The 21,142-nt window shown below is 48.3% G+C and overlaps 10 protein-coding genes across 10 annotated transcripts; 6 read left to right on the forward strand and 4 right to left on the reverse strand.

The window, feature by feature from the left end:
- Nucleotides 1-132: 132 nt before the first annotated feature.
- FMAN_16169 (uncharacterized protein) lies at nucleotides 133-601 on the reverse strand (the record flags this gene model as incomplete). Its single annotated transcript, XM_041835173.1, has 2 exons — nucleotides 133-366; nucleotides 413-601. 2 exons carry the CDS (start codon nucleotides 599-601, stop codon nucleotides 133-135), a joined length of 423 nt encoding a protein of 140 aa, XP_041685364.1.
- A 48-nt stretch (nucleotides 602-649) lies between these two features.
- FMAN_08522 (uncharacterized protein) lies at nucleotides 650-1,500 on the reverse strand (the record flags this gene model as incomplete). Its single annotated transcript, XM_041835176.1, has 8 exons — nucleotides 650-767; nucleotides 811-867; nucleotides 914-1,071; nucleotides 1,117-1,161; nucleotides 1,212-1,218; nucleotides 1,268-1,321; nucleotides 1,371-1,411; nucleotides 1,456-1,500. The coding sequence occupies 8 exons, from the start codon at nucleotides 1,498-1,500 to the stop codon at nucleotides 650-652; spliced, it is 525 nt and encodes a 174-aa protein (XP_041685365.1).
- Nucleotides 1,501-2,011: 511 nt separating this feature from the next.
- Nucleotides 2,012-3,250, reverse strand: FMAN_08521 (uncharacterized protein; the record flags this gene model as incomplete). The annotated part of the gene is made up of 4 exons (XM_041835177.1): nucleotides 2,012-2,367; nucleotides 2,425-2,973; nucleotides 3,022-3,123; nucleotides 3,196-3,250. The coding sequence occupies 4 exons, from the start codon at nucleotides 3,248-3,250 to the stop codon at nucleotides 2,012-2,014; spliced, it is 1,062 nt and encodes a 353-aa protein (XP_041685366.1).
- A 417-nt stretch (nucleotides 3,251-3,667) lies between these two features.
- Nucleotides 3,668-4,282, forward strand: FMAN_08520 (uncharacterized protein; the record flags this gene model as incomplete). Its single annotated transcript, XM_041835178.1, has 1 exon — nucleotides 3,668-4,282. One exon carries the CDS (start codon nucleotides 3,668-3,670, stop codon nucleotides 4,280-4,282), a length of 615 nt encoding a protein of 204 aa, XP_041685367.1.
- A 131-nt stretch (nucleotides 4,283-4,413) lies between these two features.
- Nucleotides 4,414-4,908, reverse strand: FMAN_08519 (uncharacterized protein; the record flags this gene model as incomplete). The annotated part of the gene is made up of 1 exon (XM_041835179.1): nucleotides 4,414-4,908. One exon carries the CDS (start codon nucleotides 4,906-4,908, stop codon nucleotides 4,414-4,416), a length of 495 nt encoding a protein of 164 aa, XP_041685368.1.
- Nucleotides 4,909-7,385: 2,477 nt separating this feature from the next.
- On the forward strand, nucleotides 7,386-9,051 carry FMAN_08518 (uncharacterized protein; the record flags this gene model as incomplete). The annotated part of the gene is made up of 3 exons (XM_041835180.1): nucleotides 7,386-7,480; nucleotides 7,538-7,552; nucleotides 7,605-9,051. 3 exons carry the CDS (start codon nucleotides 7,386-7,388, stop codon nucleotides 9,049-9,051), a joined length of 1,557 nt encoding a protein of 518 aa, XP_041685369.1.
- A 329-nt stretch (nucleotides 9,052-9,380) lies between these two features.
- FMAN_08517 (uncharacterized protein) lies at nucleotides 9,381-9,995 on the forward strand (the record flags this gene model as incomplete). Its single annotated transcript, XM_041835181.1, has 1 exon — nucleotides 9,381-9,995. The coding sequence occupies one exon, from the start codon at nucleotides 9,381-9,383 to the stop codon at nucleotides 9,993-9,995; it is 615 nt and encodes a 204-aa protein (XP_041685370.1).
- Nucleotides 9,996-10,727: 732 nt separating this feature from the next.
- On the forward strand, nucleotides 10,728-11,354 carry FMAN_08516 (uncharacterized protein; the record flags this gene model as incomplete). The annotated part of the gene is made up of 1 exon (XM_041835182.1): nucleotides 10,728-11,354. The coding sequence occupies one exon, from the start codon at nucleotides 10,728-10,730 to the stop codon at nucleotides 11,352-11,354; it is 627 nt and encodes a 208-aa protein (XP_041685371.1).
- A 494-nt stretch (nucleotides 11,355-11,848) lies between these two features.
- Nucleotides 11,849-15,169, forward strand: FMAN_08515 (uncharacterized protein; the record flags this gene model as incomplete). Its single annotated transcript, XM_041835183.1, has 7 exons — nucleotides 11,849-11,948; nucleotides 12,000-13,270; nucleotides 13,316-13,735; nucleotides 13,795-13,920; nucleotides 13,983-14,468; nucleotides 14,514-14,891; nucleotides 14,939-15,169. The coding sequence occupies 7 exons, from the start codon at nucleotides 11,849-11,851 to the stop codon at nucleotides 15,167-15,169; spliced, it is 3,012 nt and encodes a 1,003-aa protein (XP_041685372.1).
- Nucleotides 15,170-16,687: 1,518 nt separating this feature from the next.
- Nucleotides 16,688-19,260, forward strand: FMAN_08514 (uncharacterized protein; the record flags this gene model as incomplete). The annotated part of the gene is made up of 9 exons (XM_041835184.1): nucleotides 16,688-16,729; nucleotides 16,848-17,229; nucleotides 17,278-17,359; nucleotides 17,404-17,577; nucleotides 17,624-17,805; nucleotides 17,862-17,959; nucleotides 18,011-18,935; nucleotides 18,987-19,151; nucleotides 19,220-19,260. 9 exons carry the CDS (start codon nucleotides 16,688-16,690, stop codon nucleotides 19,258-19,260), a joined length of 2,091 nt encoding a protein of 696 aa, XP_041685373.1.
- Nucleotides 19,261-21,142: the final 1,882 nt, after the last annotated feature.

Here is a 21,142-nt window from a genome sequence, read left to right on the forward strand (position 1 = left end):
CAAGATGAAAAAGGATGACCTTTAATTTCAAACATATGAAAATGAGATCTTAACTGGGGCAAATGCTGATCCACCATATTGCCCGCATGAACCCTTCCCGAGCCTTTAACGTATCCGACTAAACCTTACTCATCACTCCGGCTTTCTTCCCCAAATGAAGAAAACAGGAAGATAAAGATGAATACTCGGATCAGAAAGATCCTTCTTCACCTTTGCCATGAACACCTGAATCTCCTCATCACTCCACCCAAGAACACGCGAGAAGATACCAGGTGTATACGACGTAATGACCTGCGCTTCTTGAACAGACTGAAACTTGCCAATCTCTTTGAGCTTCGGGTCTCTAGGCCAAGATCCGATGGGAACCTATCTCACCATCAACAAGCATGTCACAAATAACGAAAGCACTTACCTTGAGAATCTTCTGCTCAACATCCACAAACCCAGCATCCTCCATCTCCTTCTTCCACTCCGGCGCTACATTCAGCGGCTTCCCAAACTTTGCAGACCCCTCAACCATAGTCTTCATCCAAAGCAGCGCATTTTCCGCCATATTTTTCGTGTTATCGTCAGATTTGAACTCAGAGTGAACAGCCTGCATCTCGAGATATCCACCGGGCGCGAGACTCTGCAGAGCACGGGTGAAGAACTACGCGTTGTTGCTGATGCAGCCTTCTAGTTCGCGCGCGTGGATAAAGTCGAAGGGTTGGCGGAAGAGCCAGTCTGATTCGAAGTCATCGACTTCGAAGAGGCAGTTTGGCGGGGTCCTGGGGATGTTAGAAGAGTGATGGGGAGGGAGGGGGGGGTTACCATGGGGGTTGGATTGGGCTTAGATCGGTGCCGAGGACTTCGGCTTCGGGATATTCGCTGGGAATTGTTAGATATGGTTTGTGAGGGATGAGGGGATGCGTACTCGGCAAAGTCCATGGCCCAGATTCCTGTTCCTGTGCCAAGGTCAAGGACTCGCTTGACTTTATCGCCAATAGGCGCGAGGAAGAGATCGCCGCCGAGGCCAAGACGGTAGATATGATGGCCCAAATCCATTCTATCTTGTTCTTCGTCATCGTTGGGCTTACGACTGTTAGTATCAGCTTTCGTGGTGGCGTCTCAACATACAACTAGGTACGCGCCTTCGCGGAATGCATGATATCGTCGTCCATTCTAAGTCCGTCAGTCAAGACAATTGTATAAGCAGCTTCTTTAAGCCATACTTCGTATCTGTAGGTAAACGGTTAGATGTGAACGTATGCATGTAATGGGTACATACTTGTAGTTCAAGACGCTGGAGTTGAGGGAAGTCAGATAACTTCCTGACTCAAGTCTAAACAACAGATCAGCGGGCATTAATAAGACGATACGAAGTCACGTACGAACCAGCCAATGCAGAATCATGACTCAAAGACGCAGTATCCTAGCAGAATCAGCAAACAGTCGACCCATCGTTGGAGAGCGTACATCTGCTTGAAGAGGGCCTTCGTGTTCATTTGCTGCTTGCGCCATTTTGTATGCTGTTTCCCAAGTCTCGATTCAATTGACTGCGCGATAATGTGTTTTTGGGCGATGCTTTGATCAGATCATTGCGTGGCGGGCGACCAACGCATGGTTGTACCGGATGCCATATTCGGAAGCTGTTCGTAACGAAAGCGGGGGCTGGTCAAGAATGGCCTGCAAGACTACGCCGTAAGACAGATGTAAAACTGAAACGTAAGATTAAATATGGTTAGTTTTTATGAATGGAATCAATTTATCAATAAAAGCTATTGGATCCTGGCGAAAAGATCCAGAAACAATTGACTTTGCGCATCATCATGCTGCCCGGCCCAGCCGAACCGAAATTGTCAGTATTTGCCTTACGGCAACGGCACAGCACTGTTGCGATGAGGAGGCGCAGGAAGCGAGCTCATGTCGACTTTGAGGCCATTAGGCATTGCCTCGCACTTATATGACAAGCCGCTCATCAGCCCATTAAATTAGAGTTGAGATTCGACTGGTGATACCTCTGTTCGATGTCTTAGTACCGTTTGATCTTCCTGCCTTGTTCAGCCCACGAAAATGGCGACCCTAGAGCAAGCTCGACACTCAATTTCGCTGCTGCAACACTGCTCATTGAAGCCTGACGAAGGATCCTGTCCTGGATCTCAATGGGAAGGTAATTGAGCCGACGAGGCTGAGGTTCTGCTTGATGAAAGTCTGATGCCCAGAGAAGCAGATCGATAGCGGAATAAGAGGGGGGAGTGTCGCTGAATATTGGCTCGGGTCGTGTGTATACCAGTTCGCCATCGTAAACCTTGCAGCAGGTTATTTGTCTGAGAGTCAATATTGTGTACGTCGCAGTACCAGTCATCGTCGCACGGGTTTCAACATGCTCTCATATCATCTTTATTCCATCGGGAATAATTCTTGCCAGAACAACCCAACGTGTACCAACTCGCACGATCGTTTCATCTGGAGCATCCCATCGTGGCAAGTCTGCCACTCCAACATATGGCCCGCCGCGGCCACCAACGTGCTCGAATCCCATACGTTCCACTATGGTGAAGTCCAGATTTAGAATCCAGATAATAGCGTATGCCAGCTTCGTAAAAGTGGTTTTGTTCATTTCTGCTCGTAGAACGTGGCGCCACGTATGGCCAAAGTCGCGGAGAATCCGGCCAAGAAATGCCTTTATTCGATCATCAACTTTGGGTTGAAGGTCCCAGTACAGTCGTGGTACAAGTCCCTCCTCTGCGATTGTTTCAGTTTGGGATTTCAGTATCTCAAAGTCGTCCAAAGTAAATATTCTCTCTCTTGCCAGGCGCAGAGGTGCAGAGCAAAGCCGATCCTGCTTCGTGAGAAAGAGAACATCCTTATCGAGGTCGAATTTCCAAAGACTATTAAAAGCCCGACCTCTTTTGTCGCCGAAAGGATTCACAAAATCGTAGACATCCTCCCATTCGAGTTCGATACCTTTTTCTAGCGCTCTTGAGATCTCATCTGCGATTGAGTTAGAGAATGCCAGCGTGAAGAGTTGGTTTGACGGACCTGGGCAATTGTCGCGGCCAATGAGAATGCGAGAAAATAACTCGAGGAACGCGACATCATCTGCATTGAGCCTTTTTGACAAGCACCGGCGGAGGACATTCCCTGGAGACCAAAATTAGTCCATTATCTCGTAGATTGGAGTGCGAAAGAACCTTTTAATATGTAAATAAGTACAAAAAGGACTGACATCATGATGCGATGGTGTAGGAGCGAGAATTGGCTGGTCCATTTTCGGAAATCCTTGGCGGGGATGGCAGGGGGTTGAGTATCCACGAGCCACGAGAGCATGTCTCATCGCGATGTAGACCGCGTACTTGGAGATGTCTTCGATCGCAGTGTCTATATGTTTAGTCTCTTTGTCCTTCAATTTCTCATCTTGTAAATCGCATTGACTTTAATATTATTGCTTGGAGATTCTGTGTTGCGTGATCCACTCTATAAATTAAGGATGCGACACGGACTTGGTCGCGTGAAAAGACGCGTTGTTTCACTTTGCTGACATCCTCATCCTCATCCTCACCGCTCATAGAACTTTATCGTCTCAATAATTACACAATCTACATAAAAGACAGTCTCTTCAATTTCAACCAAAAGCCTGACTGCGAGCTCTTCAACCATCGCCATCCTTCAACACCTCAATGCCAGAATGTCAACATCAGTTAAAGACCTCCTTCTCGTCCCCTCAGACGCCATGACTCTCCATGGAAAAATCCTGGGTGCAGACGCCACAGCGACAACATATCTTCTCAACTGTCCACCCGACGCGGAAAGCTGTGAACGAAACGGTCAAACGATCACGTTAGGTCCTTGGGCCGAGAAAACACTCGCATCAAGCGTAGACCCTACAGGAGCTATGGACGTAGTCATCACGGAGCCACAAGGCGGTACAAAGTGGTTTTACTCGCTTCACTGTGAGATGAGTAGATCTGTTGCGCAAGACTGCACTATGATCAATAGACCGGCCAACGGCCCCTCGACGATTGGACCGAAGACGTACAGGGGAGAGTCGGATTTGAGAGAGATTTATGGACCGACGTTTGAGTATGGGAGGGTCACGCTTACTGCTGGGTTGGAAAAGCTGAAGAGTGAGTATCCGGGTACTACTACGGCTGAGGGTACGGAGTCCGTTTCCAAAGAGACAGGTAGTTCTACGGCCGGGGCTGATGCACCTGCGGAGTCAAATGGAGGTCTGAAAGGCGTGAAGCTTTCTTTGGCTACTATATGCGCTGGACTGTTCGCTACAATGGTATTGTCGCTATGAGCATCTGTTGTTCCTCATGGAAAGTGGCGTGTTGCTGCATTCATTGCTGTATGCAAAGCAGACGAGATCGTAATACGCGAGAGTGGAACTAGATATTTAGAAACCTCGAACTGTTGAATACGGAGATCTGGTCACTGATCACTACTCTGTAGAAGGCGATGTTCATGAAGAGCAGGAATAGCGTACCATTCAACCAATTCCGTACATTTCCAAAGCGGCTTGCGCTCTTCCCCATCAGTATAAAAAAGATATTCATAGTCCCCAATTTTGTCCTTGAAAGGCTCAACGCGACCTTGCTTGCTCGGATTCGAAGCCTTTTGCTGCGGCGGCGTCGGCAGCGAAGCAAGAAGTGCATTCCACCGTTCCGGATGCACGTCGGAGGAGGTATAGCCCAGCAACTCTTTACAATGAAAGCCTTCCATCTGCGCAGGATCGGGCCACTCTCTACTCTCGTAGCTCATCCCGTTTGCTGAAGTGACGTCGCCGGTGACATGGTATAGCGTGCCAGAGCCGTCTTTGCTGGTTACAACGAATATGGCGTGATGGAAGCGACCAGGCGGCATGTGCGGATCTGGAAAGGCCATATGCGATTTGACTTTGTAGACTGGATAGTTATCGGAAGTCATGATGATAGCGGTGAGAAGATGATGTCATGTCTCGTTGGTCACGGTTGCGAAGATCAGGCATCGGGATTCCGCGGCACGGACCAACGAATCAAGCTTTTCCGAAAGACGGACGGCCGAGATCTGTATCACGAAACCACCGAGGCGCGCGTTTCAAGAGACAGATTTCAGCTTTCTCATTATAGTTCAATTAATTCAAAGTAAATAGCATAAACACTATTTGGTGTTTCGTACCAGCTTTTGGGTGCCGTTGGACACGCTATGGCCTCACCGACATATACAGAGCTAGCAAAGCCGCGGTATTTGCATGTCCAGAATTGAGCATGACATACGAATGATGGGACAAAGAATAAGAAGTCTCTATTGATTGAAAGGATTTTAAGATTAGAGAGTGGGCACTGCACGTCATGCACTAATTAGCATGTATTTGCGCATTTCTGATCATGGACCGTTTAAAGTATCCATGCGCTCAAGATGCCCTGGCCTTCCAAATGACTGCAAGTTCTGTTTTCAGCGGAGATGAATAATGAGAATGAATACATATAAACACTCCGAAGCACTCCGTCTTCCCGGCCATGTCAAAGTGATAGTCTCTACGTAATGCTTTTAGATCCTTCAGTCACGATCTTCAAATAGAGGAATGATCTTCAGATCAAGGGAAGAACTCAAGGCTGGGACTGGAGCCATGTTGACATGATATGAGTACAAGGCCGGCAGTCTCATGGATTTGGGGTCAAATTACTGGTATTCATGATATCTAGTGACCCTCACCGCCCGCGAAACTTTGCAATGAGACGCCCTCGCGATGATACATTGGAGATACAACGTAACATCTCGCTTCAGACATCGAAAATGATTTGCTGATTGACCAAAGATCCATTGTTATCTAATATCCCCGAAGTCTCAATTATCCGCGATGCACGGATTTCTCGGCCTCCGGATATGACTCCTTGGTGTTGAGGCGCATTGCGTTCGGCATTCCCGAAAACCCATTTTAGTGGAGTCGAGGCTGTGTACTGCCCCGTCTCCCGGAAAAGCGGCTCATGGGATTCACGATTAGCGAGGCCAGGACGAAGCTTATAACACAGTATGATAGGGCTACTTACGTGGTGATACATGTGATTGGGACTTTGGTTCTTCATCACTGTGGTGGGTTGTAATGCCAAGATGATACAAGGCTAGAGAGCTGGTCGACCAAAGGCAAAAGATGCTATTGCCAAGGCCGAGTTATCCTGAAGATCTCCTTTTCTGTATGAAGCTGTTATTCGGCATTCGAGGAATAAGTTCCCTTGCTGTCTTTTGAGGGGTTTGCTCCGGTGAGTGTTGAATCACCCTGGACCCCCTAACAAGGGCGACGTAAGCTGCTGTTCACAAATTCAGGCTAATTAACAGCCTCCTAAACAGAGTAACGAGTGATACTCCGCGATGAGCTCTTTTCAATTGGCTCATTTCACTCTGGCGATATTAACGTTCTACAGCCGCTCTGCATCCCCGCGAGCTGTAGTCCGCGGAGCGCACGTGCTCCGCCACGAAACAAAACACCTGAATGTCTTTGTTTCTCAAAGCTATCCTGGGCTTGGTCTAGCGACCAAACTCAAAAAGCGCCGTAGATATCTTATACGAGATAGCGTTTATGGTTGTCTATAGGCTTTTACATACGCTTAAACACCATCAGGTTGATGAGAATAACTGTCCCAGATAGTTTTGAGAGCTTTAAGTACGGGGAATGCAGCGTTGCAGCCATTCCGAGCCAGGCGTTCCGGGTTCCGGAGTGGTTCCGAAAGTGCGGAACTAGGGAGCAGATCATGATACTCCCTTGATTCTTGGCAGTATCAGCCCTTAAACGACCTCGACGACTGTTTCGTCAATCACTGCAGTGTCATGATGTTTTACAATAGTCCCGCTAGTCACATATCATCCTCATCACGGATGTGTTTCCCAAACAGGCTCGCCGTGAAGCAAGACCTCATAATACAGCGTGATTCCAGCATCAAATTACAATTGGGATGTTCTCGAACCTGCAAAGCCCCTGGGAGCCGCGTAATTCATCTCGATCTCTGCCTCTCTAATTCAGCCTTATCGGCACTCAAGAGCCGGAAACGTGCATGCCAAGATGCTCCGTTTCAGGTGAATTGGGAGGCACTGCCAGATATGTATGATTCTCGCAGCGAGAGTTGATCTGAGGCTTACGCAGTTTCTATCAAGACTGACTTCTCCCCGTATGACACAGACAGTTCCAGATGCTTTGAGGCCCACGTTTCAGCCGAGCTTTTGGACGTGATTGGCTGCGTCGTAAAAACAGGGATCAGAACCCTGCTAGCGTTGAGCTGCGCCTCTTGGCGGTGGAGACTGCGACATGTTGATATTTCCCCGTACGAAGGGCACCATCCAACGGCATCAAAATTCTCTCGCTTTCCCTGCCTTTGCTTTGTTTTTTGACCCAAGCTTTCTCGTAACAAACCAAGGAAAAGGAACAAATCATGACTACCTCGACGAACCAGCTCGTAATCCTGCCCAAGAAGGTCAAATGGCAGCGCGCCTCCAGACCAAAAGTTCGCACTGGCTGCTTAACCTGGTATGTCGCCCTGTGCCGTATGCTTAATTAACGAATCAGAGACTAATATACATGTAGCAAGTACGTATTTCTGTTTTGATTGGGTGTTTAATCGCTTCTAATCACCGTGTTATTGTAGAGTCAGGCATTTGAAGTGTGATGAGGAGAAGCCGACGTGTCGCCGCTGTCGCGATGGCCGTGTTAAATGCGACGGCTACGCCACGCCTAACAAGAACCAGATCCAGCAGCGCGCTTCACTGCCCGTCGCTGGATATACCGTCTCGTCTCTCAACCCTCGTATAGCCGAGACGTCCATTGAGAACTGCTATTTTCATCACTTTCACCACTGGACCTCTACCCAACTCACCTGCTCCCCGGGCTCATCAAACTTCTACATCAACTATGTCCTCCCTCTTGCGCATTCGTGCGAACCTATCAGGCATGCCATCATCGCTGTTGGTGCTGCGCATAGATTCTACATGGCGGGCCAAGAGACGTGCTCTCCGCTGCAGCAGCTGAAAAGCTTGGCTATGCAGCAGTACAACAAGTCCATCCAGCGTATAATACCCCACATGTCGATGGAATCTGCCTTCGACCTGCAGTGTACTCTGGTATGCTGTTTGTTATTCGTTGCGTTTGAGGGTATCACTGGTCGATACGCAGAGTCGATCCGACATATCCGCGCCGGAACGAAACTACTCTCGTCGCCTCTTCTAATCAAAAGTGCGAAAGATCAGAAGATGACGAGGAAACTTACAGAGGTGTTTGCGAACCTTGGCGTCGAGGCTTCTATGTTTATGGAGGACACCATCATCCCGGACATCCACTCTGGCTGTCTTGATGTCTTGCAGTGCGGCGATACCTCGGATCAACCATTCCAGGACCTCGATGAAGCAGCGAGCTACCTGCGCAGACTCGACGTCGAGACCGTCGACATTATCGCGCAGACGCCATATTCATGCTCGATGAACGACGACGGCCAAATCGACATGTTTACCCTCGACGCGCCCCAGAAGGAGGAACTCGAGGCGAAATGGGCCGAGATGGACGCCAAGTTCGAAGTCTGGAACTCGCGATTCGAACTTACGAAGAAACACATCGCGACGTGGGAGTACCAAGACCTAGCGTCCCCGCAACTCACATACCTCAACATGCAGCAAACCTTCTGGCGAATGGGTATGTCCTGCGGTCCCGAAGACCTCTCCGAACCAACCCCCGACACTGCCGAGGCATTCCTCAACGCCGCCGAGATCCTCGCCCAGCGGCTGATAACACCGGGCCAACCGAGCTACTCCCTCGACGGCGACTTGGTCTCTGGTCTCTCGGTGGTGGTATGGTCGTGCACCGAGGGGCCTCACCGGGAAAGGGCGCTAGATCTGCTGCGGAGGTTAAATAGACGCGAGGGTATTTGGGATAGTAAGGAGATCGTGCAGATGCACGAGGCTGCGCTGGCGATGGACGATCCGAAGTTATGGTATAACATGGAGATTCCGGGCGGGGTGCCTGGGTTTGTTGCTGAGCTGGCCAAGATTTCGCCGAGGTTTGGGTTGCATCGCTCGGGGCTGTTGATACCGGATTTTGAGTGTATTTAGGTTAGGCAGGTTTTGGCGGGCGAGTGATGAGGATTGACGGTTTTTGGTAATATCCCTTGCGCGCGATAGTCATGGCTCGAATAAAAATAAAAATAATCATTAAATCACTTGCAGAATTGATGAGTCTGGCTGTGAGAAATTAGTTTGTTGTAATGCTCATCTTTCGATTCCCGATGTCATCTTTGTCAGATCAGACCACTACGTCATTGGCTGCACGCAAGATGTATTCCCCTCACCCTCATGCCTCACCCAAATCGCTTTCTACCACGAGTTCAATTGACACATCCAGTAAAAGCCATCGGTTACCACGTATTTCTCAATTGATAAACATGTCTCGGCTCGAGCGCTCACTTAAAGCGACAAGCCTCTCAGAGACGCTAAGTACATACAATGAATGGGCAAACACCTACAACCAAGACGTCGAGAAAGAAGAATACGTCGCTCCCCAACTCGCATCTCAAGATCTAGTCACCCATCTCGGGACCAAAATCTCCTCTGCCAAAATTCTCGACGCCGGCTGCGGAACAGGTCTCGTCGGCGAAGCGCTCACCAAACTTGGCGCGTCAAACATTCACGGCATCGACCTAAGTCCGGGCATGCTCGAAGTCGCCGACAAAACAGGCGTGTACAAATCACTCAATGTCGCGAATTTGGCTGAAAAGCTCGATGTTCCTTCACAGAGTTATGATGCGGTTATTTGTGTTGGGACTATGACGGAGGGTCATGTTGGACCTGAGGCTTTTGATGAGTTTGTGAGAGTTACCAAGGCTGGGGGCGTTATTGTTTCGACGATTCGGGAGTCGGTTTGGCAGGTGAAGGGGTATGAGGATAAGGTCAATGGATTAGCTGAGGATGGGAGGGTGAAGATTGTGGGGAGGAAGAGGGAGCACCAGAGGATTGGGGCTGGTGTTTATGCGTATTTTGTTGTTTTACAGGTTCAGTAGGTTCGCTGATGAGTTAGTCTTGAGTTAGCATATCATTACTTAGCACGCTATCTGCGAATAGTATTTGACATGTTGTATTTGAATCTCACTTGGACTTGAGTGGTGTCTGATCGTGCGACATACGTCGTAGCCTCATGATGGGGATGGTCATGCTGCAGGCTGACTACGACCTAGCTCACGTAAGATCAAGGTGCCATTGAGGACAAAGCGCGGCACACGATAAGCAAGTAGATAGATCATCGCCGAGGTGATAGGTCAATTAGTTTATGCAATATTCTACTTCTAGACTGTATGAAGATTGACCAGGATGAATGTCAAGCCAGTCACCAACATGAGATTAGCGTAGCCATGAGATGATCCGAACGAAACAGGGTATGCGGGGTTGTTACAGAAGCCCCATATTTGCAAATGACAATCTCTCCTACAAGCAATGCCGTATATCCCGAGGAATAGCAATTAGACATGAAGTTCTTTTGTCTTTCAAAGTGAGTCAATTCCATGACTCAGGCACAATTAATCCGCGTCGAGAATTGATCACCTTTTGCTATCGCGAATTTGGGTCGTGACTCACGAGCCATCACCAAATAGGAAGGTGAAAGTGGAGGCGGCTATGCATTGCTTACCCTGCGCTTAGATACGTGCCGTATTCCCGATGCGATAAACGACTATCTACGACTACATAAACCATGAGGACAGCCACTACCTACTCAATTTATTCATTTCACCGCCATCATGGACATCTCAAGCGTGACCAAGGCGTTCCAATCGGAGCGCCTGATCTACCGCTCCCCAGAAGACAACGACAAAGACAAGGAATTCTTCTTCAAGCATATCGAGAATGACCCTGTCGCAAAAGCCCTCGCAGACCCTTCTATTCTTCGTCCCAAGAGCAAAAAAGGCGTCGAAGACTTCCTAACAGAGTTTCAAAAGTCCACTCTGGCTGTAGTCCTATGTCTTTCACCCTCCGAAGCCAAAAAGCAAAACATTGAAAGCGAAGAACCAGTCCCCATTGGTTTCATATGCATCGGCTGGGGCGGCAACCCCAAGAACCGGGAGCAGCATCGGGGTACGCATATTGGTATCGTCATCGCGGAGGCGTTTAGGAATAAGGGCTATGGCGGGGAGAGTATTAATTGGGCACTGGACTGGGCGTTTAGGTTTGGGGGCTATCATCGTGTTGGGATTGGTACATTCGGGTTCAATGAGCGGGGGCAGCATTTGTATAAGAAGCTGGGGTTTGTGGAGGAGGGGAGGAGTAGGGAGGCGCTTTGGTTTGATAGAAGATGGTGGGATATGATTGACTATGGGATGCTGGAGCATGAATGGGAGGCTTTGAGGGCTAAGGCAAAGGAAGCTTGATCACTCAGTAGTGAACACGTGTAGGGTTGATAGACAAGGCTTAGGGAGAGATGAAATAATTCGCTATTATAATTCGATGGCTATTCACAGTAATCAGACAGCTATTCACAGCCAGCGTTCCTGATAAGCCACAATGTCAATTCTGAAGCTTGTTTTAGAGAGGTCAATGAGAGCATGCGAAAGACTTGTCAGTAGTACGTGTCATGTTTCCAGCCACAGATCTCAGCGGCGAAGACATTTGTATGCCCAATGATTCATACATTTCGCTTGAGCAATTGCTGTAGGAACATTGTGGAGAAAATGGTCTTTGTGGCTCCTTGAGGGGGTATAAGATGCCGGATCCATCTGCGGGATGACTGATGGCCGTCTGACCTTGCAATCTCGTGAACAAAGTTTATCGTCGGCTCCAATTAATCCGAACATCCAAATTTCATCGACAACACTGCGTTTTATCATAGACAAGTAAAGACGTATCGAATCTATCACAGGTGACAATGCCTCTTAGATGCGCTCTGTGTGGGATTGCCATCCCCTGCCACCACCAACCAGACCAACAACAACAACAACGGGTTTGGTGGCGCAAGATCTTCGCTGGTAATATAACAGAACTTTACCGGTAGCTGAAGCCATACTGACATCCTCCAGTCCAGCGTGAGGAAGACCAGCGTGAGGAAGACCAGCATGAAGAAGACAAGTCTCACTTCTCGCTCGTGCCTCTCGGATATTATGAAGATGGGTCTTTGGAACCGCACCCAATCATCCCGCCGAGTGAAGGATTCTTCATCCACCAAGCATGTTGGCCCATCTACCGCGACCAGATGTTCTTGAACTCAGAGCGACGCTATGACACTGAGCAGATCCTGCAGGCGTTGTTTGACTTCATACAGAGTATGCCTAGAAACAGCGATGGTTGGATATCGTATCTTCGCCCTCAGAATGAACCGGCGGTGTTTCTTGCCACGTTTGCAGGCTACCCTGGCTACTGGGATTTCTTGAAAGCCGATCCAAGTATAGCCGTCACCCATCCAAATTGGCATCGCTTTGTTGATGGAGGCACTTACGGTACGCAAGCATCGTCGGACGTCTTCTCCAGCCTTTCTACCGAGCTGAACTATTGTGTCATCAATTTGCTAAATACCGTGTCTTTTTGCAACCTCCGACTGGCATCAACGACTATTGCGAACCTCAGCAAGCCGGGCGATATTCCTCAAGCCTTCTGGGCAAGTCGCTTTACCCGTGATCACGAAATGAACTTCTTTCCACTAGAACACGACAGCACTGAAACATGGCGAGATCTGTACTTCAACCTCAAGTATTCCCTTAAAGACAGCTCTGCAACGGGACACATGCGAAATCGGCTTCGGATCTGGAATGGTCTTGAGAAGATCACGCCCTACATAATCGCCATGCTTCGACAGCGTCCATGCCTGGAGGATACAGCTCAATTGAGAGAAGATATAGCTTCATCAGGATATGAATTGACCCATAAGATACAAGGGTTTGAAGGCGTTCCGGGCACAAATCCTTCCGGGGGCATTCAGGTTACAGGTTCGCGATACCTGAACCTGCGAGGCGGTGCATGGATCTCGGTTACCAGAGGGTATATCGATGGGAGGCAGTATATATTAGGCTTTCGGGTACAGAGGCGAGACGGAAAGGAGAAGTTCCGCATTGGCCTGATTAATAGTAACAAAGAAACGACCTTTTTCGTCGATGAAACTGATCAGGTCATCGCTTTGAAGGTCGCGACCACCTTTGGTGGTATAGTTGGGCTTGCTTTTCGGATCAAGGATGAGCTCGGTGGAGTAGATTGGAAGGTCGTGGGCAAAGTCAGCATACTTGACGATTATGTTGGCATCAAAATCCTAAAGCCGCAAAATGGCCGATACATAAGCGGTCTGCTGCTTGGCCTCGATGTACGTCTTGATCCACACTTTACAGGGAGTAACTAACGAGTGTAGGCTTGCAAAGTCGTTTCTGTCCAGCTGGTAGAGAAGATAGGCGACGCTACTGCTATCGACAGTTCAGGACAGCATGTATGGCACCCTGCACCGCCTCAACCTGACGTGGTTACTATATTGCCTCGCACCATCGATGTAGCAGCATCGCAACCTACTTTCATTATGAACATGGACTTCGGCGGCCCAAGCGGTTCACTGCTCCCACTCCTCACTAGAATCGCCATATTCCACGATGACATAAATCACAATGTTAGAGGCTTGGGCTTCTACTACAATGACGGAACAGAAAGAGAGTTCGGCTTCCGTGAATTCGTAACTGATTATCGATGTCGAGATACGGCCCTTGAAGCGTCTGTTGCTATCGGTGGACCGGCTGGGGAGAGGATTGTTGGCATTACTTTCTTCCTCCACTCCATCACGGTACGTCGCACCAATCATTCCAAAAGACGATTCCAGCTGATAAACGGTGTGAAATACAGATATATACGAATTTTGGGCGGTGGGAGACTGATGGGGCTATGAAAGATGCCGAAAGCTCACAAAGAAGTAATATGCTGGTTTCGCCCCATGGAGAGACTATAACAGGATTCCTGGGGCATATGCGTGTAAGTTCTGTCACGTATTCTTGTTATCTAGATCTTTGAGATACTGACTGGCACCCCGCAAGATGGCTCCATTGTCTGCGACACTAGAATCCATGGGACTTGTACATCTTGACCATCTAGACGTTGTCCCGCTCAAGTCGCCGCGAGCTGCGCCCAATTACTACAAAGGCCTCCTAGGAGGCACAAGGTTTGTTCGTCTTGACGGCGTCAAGCGCGTGGGGATCTCATGCGGAAGAAAGGGACGCACCCGACGTCTAGATCATGTATCAGGCCTCTACTTCGAGTTCTGGGACGAAAGGCCACCTGTGTATGCTGGTCAGTGGTTTAAAGAAATTGGTCATCTTGACGTTTATCGAGGTGAAAGAATCACGGGCTTAACCTTCTGGAACGAAGTGCAGAATTGCGCGTGCCATCATGGTAGAAATTCAAGGTACAGCGGAATCAGGATCGAAAAGTCTGGTGCTGAACCGGATGCTGTCGAGGTGCATCCTGGGCCACAACGCAATATGCACGAAACATGTTATGCAGAGAATCGCTTCGAGAGATTGGTAAGTCACCCAAATTTAAAGGAATAAAGGCTAACTCTGTTTCAGGACATGTTTGTTTGGTTTACTTCCCATGATCGCGACGCTATCGACGTTAAAGCGAAACCTACACCGTTGGCCAAGAACTGCCTTTCGAGCGCATCGCATGTACGTGAGGAAGTATGTACAAATAGTGACAAGCTCTTCTGGGAGATAGAGGATGGCAAGGGAGGCTGGACGAGCGTGTCTCAGATCGCCGCGTTCTTCAATCCGAAGAACAAGCGACTCTGCGGTCTGGAGTTTACATACAGGGACAACCAGGTCAAACGCGGTGGGTATACCGAGGGAACCAAAGCGATTTTGAAGGTCAAATCACACGAAAAGGTCACAGACGCATCATCCAGCGTTTCGGCAACAACTGTCGACGGTGGCGTTGATATTGTATCTGTGAGTTCTCTCTACAGCTTCCCGAGTAACATAGCTAACGGCCAAAGTTCATGTTGGGAGATAATCGAAGGATGATGATGGACTTCAGCGGAGTGAAGGTCGATGATTCGAATTTCTACCAAGTGCTCCGATTGCAGATTGAGGCCTCAATGGTGAGAGAGGTGCCCGATGGGGTGTTGAAGTGTGTTGGTGTGTACCTGGAAATGTGGCCAAACGTCGAGCGCAAGGTTTGCGTTCAGAAATTTGGGCCAGTGTTTGTTGAGCCAGCAGATGAGTAGGGAAAGAGATGAACGAGACAGATACTGTGAGGATGACTTGGCATTTTTGATCGGATCAAGAATCGTTGGGGCTTCATTCAATAGACGTAATTGGGCTAAATATTCTTGATGAGTCTGAAGACAGCCCATCGATACGCAATCCCAAGCAAGGCTTACAAACACGTCAGATATCCAAGTTCTTAATGGTGCGCCCGTCGAGATCATTAGCAAATACTTGGACAAATTGACTACGCGCCCGCTCCGTTGGCTAGCAATGCTCAGGGTAGGCAAGTATCGAATGGTCACTAAGGCAAAGCTATATCATATAAGGTTTTCAGGAGAGAATGACAAGTCGTGAGCTGTCCAAATGCACATTAGATGCGCTGGAGAGTGAACATGGGCTTGCATTATTGCTGGGTGAAAGGCTGTGTCAGCCTATACTTACCACGCCGAGCCTATACTCAACTTGATAAGGTCTTCCAAGACATCGCACGATTAAATGCAGTTTGTAGCATGAGTTGTTGCCCAAGTTGGAGCTCAATGAAGGCTTTTTCCTGTCTTTAACATCTGATCCTCCTCGTGAAAGCATGTCAGTACCTCTGTAGGGTAAGGAAGTTAAAAAAAGAAAATTTCAGCAAATGAACATTTCAACAGCAGGGCTCGCATATGGCATTCCTGGACTCCATGCCGATGTATCACGAGACCTCGTAAGTTGGGTAGTCGGCATTGAGGTTTCTCTCTTTTCGAGTTCAGGTCTTGTGAGAGGAAGCTATAGGGTAAGCATATTGCACCTTGCAACAATGCTATCCCAAGAGAGCTAGTTTAATACAGACTCTCAAATATCTGCTCTGATGACGGGCATTGCTGTATGGTGTCAACGCATGACTGTGATGAATTGCGAAATTTGTCATTCTGTTGTGCGACCGGTATAGGGTAGCCAAGCCCCAATTTCCCAGCGAGGTCGATTTAAGCTTGTGGGGCCAGGAGATTGGACATCCAGGGATTCACACAGGGATTGCAAAACATGACTCGCCACGCATCATGTGATCAAGAATCTTGACCACAACGTAAAGACTTTTCTGCTTTGCTGTCAGCAAGAGCAGGTGTCACTTGTTTTCCTTTCCCGCCAATGACTTTTCAGTGCATTGTCTGACGTTTCATTAATACTGTCTGAGGATTAAAAAATGAGGTCACGTGACTTTGGAAGAATGTAGGATAGGAGGATAGGAGAAAAGTAGGACAGGAGATCCATAAGTGAAAAGTCATCCGACATTTAAACTGTCATTCACCATGAGATCTCTTAACTTTAAATACCGAACAGCCATTTAACAAAAGACTAAACCTTTCTTTGTGAAACGCCAAAATCTAACTTTCATTCTGGTTTATTGAGTTTCGTCCACAAAGCATGCCGGCAATAGGGCAGAGCGTGTGTCAGCCCTGCCATGACTCAAAAAAAGGACCGCGATCCTGTTACTGCATTTTCTAACATTTCCAGTATTTGCGATATCTCTACCGCAGATCCCACTTCCCGAGGTCGCCATGCCGCTCCTGCTTGCACCCTACAATGACAGCATGCGTCTGGTATGTTTTTTTCACGGCTTATTAGAATTGACCGCTCTTGACACTTACCACGAGGACGGCTCATCTATTTTGTCATACGTAGCCATGTTTGAGATCATTTGTTGACATCTATCCGCAGGGCATGGGGTTCAACTCGTACACCCAGACAATGTGTATCGACGGCGCCGTCGAGGCTACGGATGAGACCATGATAACTACGAAGACACTCCAACCGAAAATCACGTCCTCGTCCAAGCGCTTTGAACGGTTATCCGAGGTCGTCGACATGATGGATATTTCACCCGCTGCCACCATGACGACTGGGAGGATGGAAGTCCACGGACACATGAATGTACTCAACGACACTAAGATCGACGACGCTGATATTAGTCTGATGGTATCAGTACGGGTGATGAGCGAAATCACCAGTCTAAAAGGCTCTGCAAGATTCCTTCCAATCGATGGCATAGAGGCTGGCTCACCCAGATTCAACGAGACGTTCGGAGACTCCTATATCTCTGGTATGTGTTAACTAGACTCACTTTCCTGCTCCATACTTACTACGGTAGGCTTTATAACAGGCGGATTGTTCATGAACATCATCTCCTTCATCGCCTCTGACCTGGAACACAAGAATGAGATGATTGAAGCGTAAGAATCTAACAAATCATCGTGCATCAAGCTAACCTCCATAGTGTCAAAAAAGGCTTGATCGGCTCTGCCATGGACTTGAGGAATGTCTGTAAAGAAGTTGCGATCACATCTGTCAACCACGGCGTAGAGGTAACAGGCGTTACAGACGTCGCGTCTATACTGAGAATAGCTGGCGAATTTCCTGCTCTTGTCGCCCAAGATCCTCAGAAAACTTGGTAATATCAAGCATTATGGCACTGGATCCAGACTAATGAATAATAGGGCCATACTTACCAAGTACAAGGCAAATCGCAGCTTCAACGAATGGTCAAGTCATCAGATCCTGAAGCCGCTCGATTATGACAGTGTTGCGTCATATACCTCTAAACTCTTTGATAACTATATCCAGTACCACCACTTGTCAAGAAAGGTTCAGGATATCATCTCTCAACGAGATAAGTATTGTATGTCTTGAGCTATTCTGGTATGATACCTAAGCGAACTGACCCATGGTTTCTAGGTCAGGTCGACAAACCTAGGGCTATTCCAGTTGAACTAAACACTCTCCTTGCTGCACACAGTGCACTGGATAAAGAGATAAACAAGATTGTAGAAGTGGTAAGTTCGATTTGATGCCTCCACTAAGTTGTCTAACACCTTACGAACTAGGTGAACACCTTGACACGACACCCAGAGCTTCTGCCCAGCATCAACCTTCTGGACGCGAATCTAAAGGACAGCCTTGTGCAAGACATCGTCAACGAAGCCCTTTCGGAATCTTCCCGACCTATACCACAAGAAGGGTCCATGGTGCAAGAAAATCCTTTCCTGTCTCCTGTTGCGGACTACGCCTCGAGCGAGTCGAGCAGGGGCGTCGACGAGCTTCATACACCTCGTACTTCTGATATTGACTCTTGCAGTATCAGTGGCAGATCTCTTGTATTCCGAGATGAAACAGAGCGCTCCACTGATCTGGAAACGCGAATGCTGGTTCCGCCTGAAGTCTGGGCGGACTTACTCCCTGTAAAGAATGATCCTCCGACCAGTCTCGTCGGCCAGCCAGCCAAGACCGCTCCAGCACTCAACACTCCAGCACCCACCGTCAACTACAAAGAGCTCCAGATTCTTGCCGCTATATGTGGACCGTACGACGTGGCTGCTAAGCTTCAGGATTGGGTGAGTCCCGGAGAAAACGGAGATAGGCTGGTTATCCCCTTGGAAGACATCAAAACGCTTGAGGAAAACGATGGCCGTAGGGGCTTACCACCAGGGACCACGACCAAGCTGTGGTTCGTCTACAAGTACACTGATATGCCTATACGTATCTTTTCACTTGATTATGACGCGCAGTCAACTGAAACACTGGAGATTACGCATGATGGCCTGGAAGGTGCTGTTTTCTATGCGTACTCGAGACTCAAGGGAATTCAGAGCGCCGTTTCCATGGGTACCGCAGGGAGCATGTTGGTGGATCAACAACAACTTGCCACCAGAGCCGAGGTAGTCAAAGAGGCCACAGATGGCGTCTCGGAGAAGGAAAGCATGGAGGTCAACCCAACCCATGTCGCTCCGGCCAAAGGTATCCACGCATCTGGTAAGTCAAATAGTGGTCATAACTCTGTACAATCACTGACCCGTCTACCAGACTACTCTTGTACCTTCCAGCGCGGCACCCTGAAAGTCAGTCCCTCCGAGACAGCCTTTCTACAGTTCGAGAATGGCGTGAAGTTTTTCTTCCGAAACAACGGTAGATTCGAAGTCCTTAACAAGCATGATGAGGTCTTTTGGTCAAGCGAGGAGGCACCGAAAGGTCGGTCCCCTCGGCTGTTAGAATTCTGCTGTGACGGCATCTTGCGGCTTTGGAACACCGACGGACAGGTATACTGGACGCCTTTGATGAAGAACTTCACTCGCCGTGAAAGAAAGTTGGTGCTTTCAAGTGAGTTTCCATACTTGGAGATTGACAGTGAGGGGGGGCAGCTCTGGGGAGCACATGGCTTGCAATCGGCGTGGACCGAGAATGCATGATATCAAGGGCTGAGGGTCACGAGAGAAAATTGAAACAAGAGATATATTCGACTGTTTCAATGAACACGGACTCTTTGTCAATTGTAGAGTTGCACTTGTATTGAGCTATCGATCCTAGGCTAGACCACGCGCGACAATGATGAACAGCCAAGTTATTAAATACTCAGCGCAGATCGTACAATAATAGGCTCACCACGAGACTTACAATCATTTCAAGGTCCCATTCTTTTCACATACCTGCGAAGCATGTTTATAACTTGTATATAACATGGAGTCTGAAGGATCTAACCCTCGTTCTGTCCTAAATCTGCATGGCCATTGTTAAATAGTGCTCTGCGAATAGTTTCTCTATACTGTTGGCCATCGACCTCCCAGGCAAGTTGTGAGTGTATAGAGCTCAACTGACTTCAGTCTACAATGTCAGCTCTCGACGGACGTCGAAAGCAGTATTGCCTGCACCAGCAAGACCACAAGTGCCACGAGTCCCGTCAATTCCTCAATCGTGACGGTTAATTTTTGATCGAAAAACGAAGAGTCTAAAGAGGAGTTGATTCAAGACTACCCTCTGGTATCCTTAGATAAGTCGGCCACTGAGATTAGTATCGATACTGATGGGTCACCGGCGTCGGCAGCATTGGCTCTGTCAGCATTCAAGACATCAAACACTGCAGTCCATGCTACGGGTGTACTGAAGGTGCTTAAGCGGGATAGGCCTCTTCTATAAGAGGCGCTTGGAGCCTTGGTGGAAGGGGTCTCCAAAACCCAAGTTTGGCCCATCGGAGATGGAAGGTTAGTTGGCTCTATCTACGGACAACGACGCATGTGATAGACATAGTCGATTCATAGATCTACATGATATCATACCCGCTCCAAGGGCTGGTTGAAAATCTGAAGGATCATGCCAGATACCTTCTGCACAAACATCCTTTCGTTGACGATGCATCGTCGTTCTTCAATGGCACTGGTATAAATTCGTAGCGTACGCCAAATGGGAATTGAACATATGATAGAAATGAGTCACATATCATTAGAAGACAGCTGCTTACTTGGCTAGCTGAAATCTGATGGTACTTCCTCACGTGGAGAAGTCGAAGTTCTGGCTGTTTGGAGCCAACCGGATCATGGAAATCTTCTAGCATCTGTCATGATCAAGGTCCTCGTAACTGATATATCGATTTCATTCTTAATGGCCTAGAGCTATATCAATACTTCAAAAGCGAATATTGTATATGACATCTACAGCGAGGGCCGTTCCCCTTCAGTTAATATAGATGAAATGCACATCAGGGTTTATCAGCAAACGCCCCACAGCCCAGGTGCCTCCATTTCTTCACCGTAACTTCGGAAGCGAACCCTATGCTCGACGCAATTATCTGGCCTACATCAGATCAGTGGTGGAGGATGGAATTGACTCTCAGAGATTGCCGCATGTACTGACAAGACTGGGAGGCTCGTTGCGCCAATGCGGCTCGTCGCCGTGAACTGAACCTACGTACCTACTAGAGCAGGCCCAGCTAATATCTCAGTCTTTGCAATTACTTACAGGAGTATAATCTAGAATGCTTAATTCCGCGTCTTCAATTGAGCTGCTGCAATTGGAAACTTAATGCCGCATCTGCTTCCTAACATACTGCCGCCTCACTTATGCTTACGGCACAGAAGGAAATGGCACGATTACTCAACTGGACTCTATTACTTTTCACAGACTGTACAGCACGTGGCAAGACATCAGTGCAGCACTGAGTAATAATGCCGTGACACAGGTGTTTATAT

Source organism: Fusarium mangiferae (assembly GCF_900044065.1).
Source record: "Fusarium mangiferae strain MRC7560 genome assembly, contig: FMAN_scaffold009, whole genome shotgun sequence".
In the NCBI taxonomy this organism is placed as follows: domain Eukaryota; kingdom Fungi; phylum Ascomycota; class Sordariomycetes; order Hypocreales; family Nectriaceae; genus Fusarium; species Fusarium mangiferae.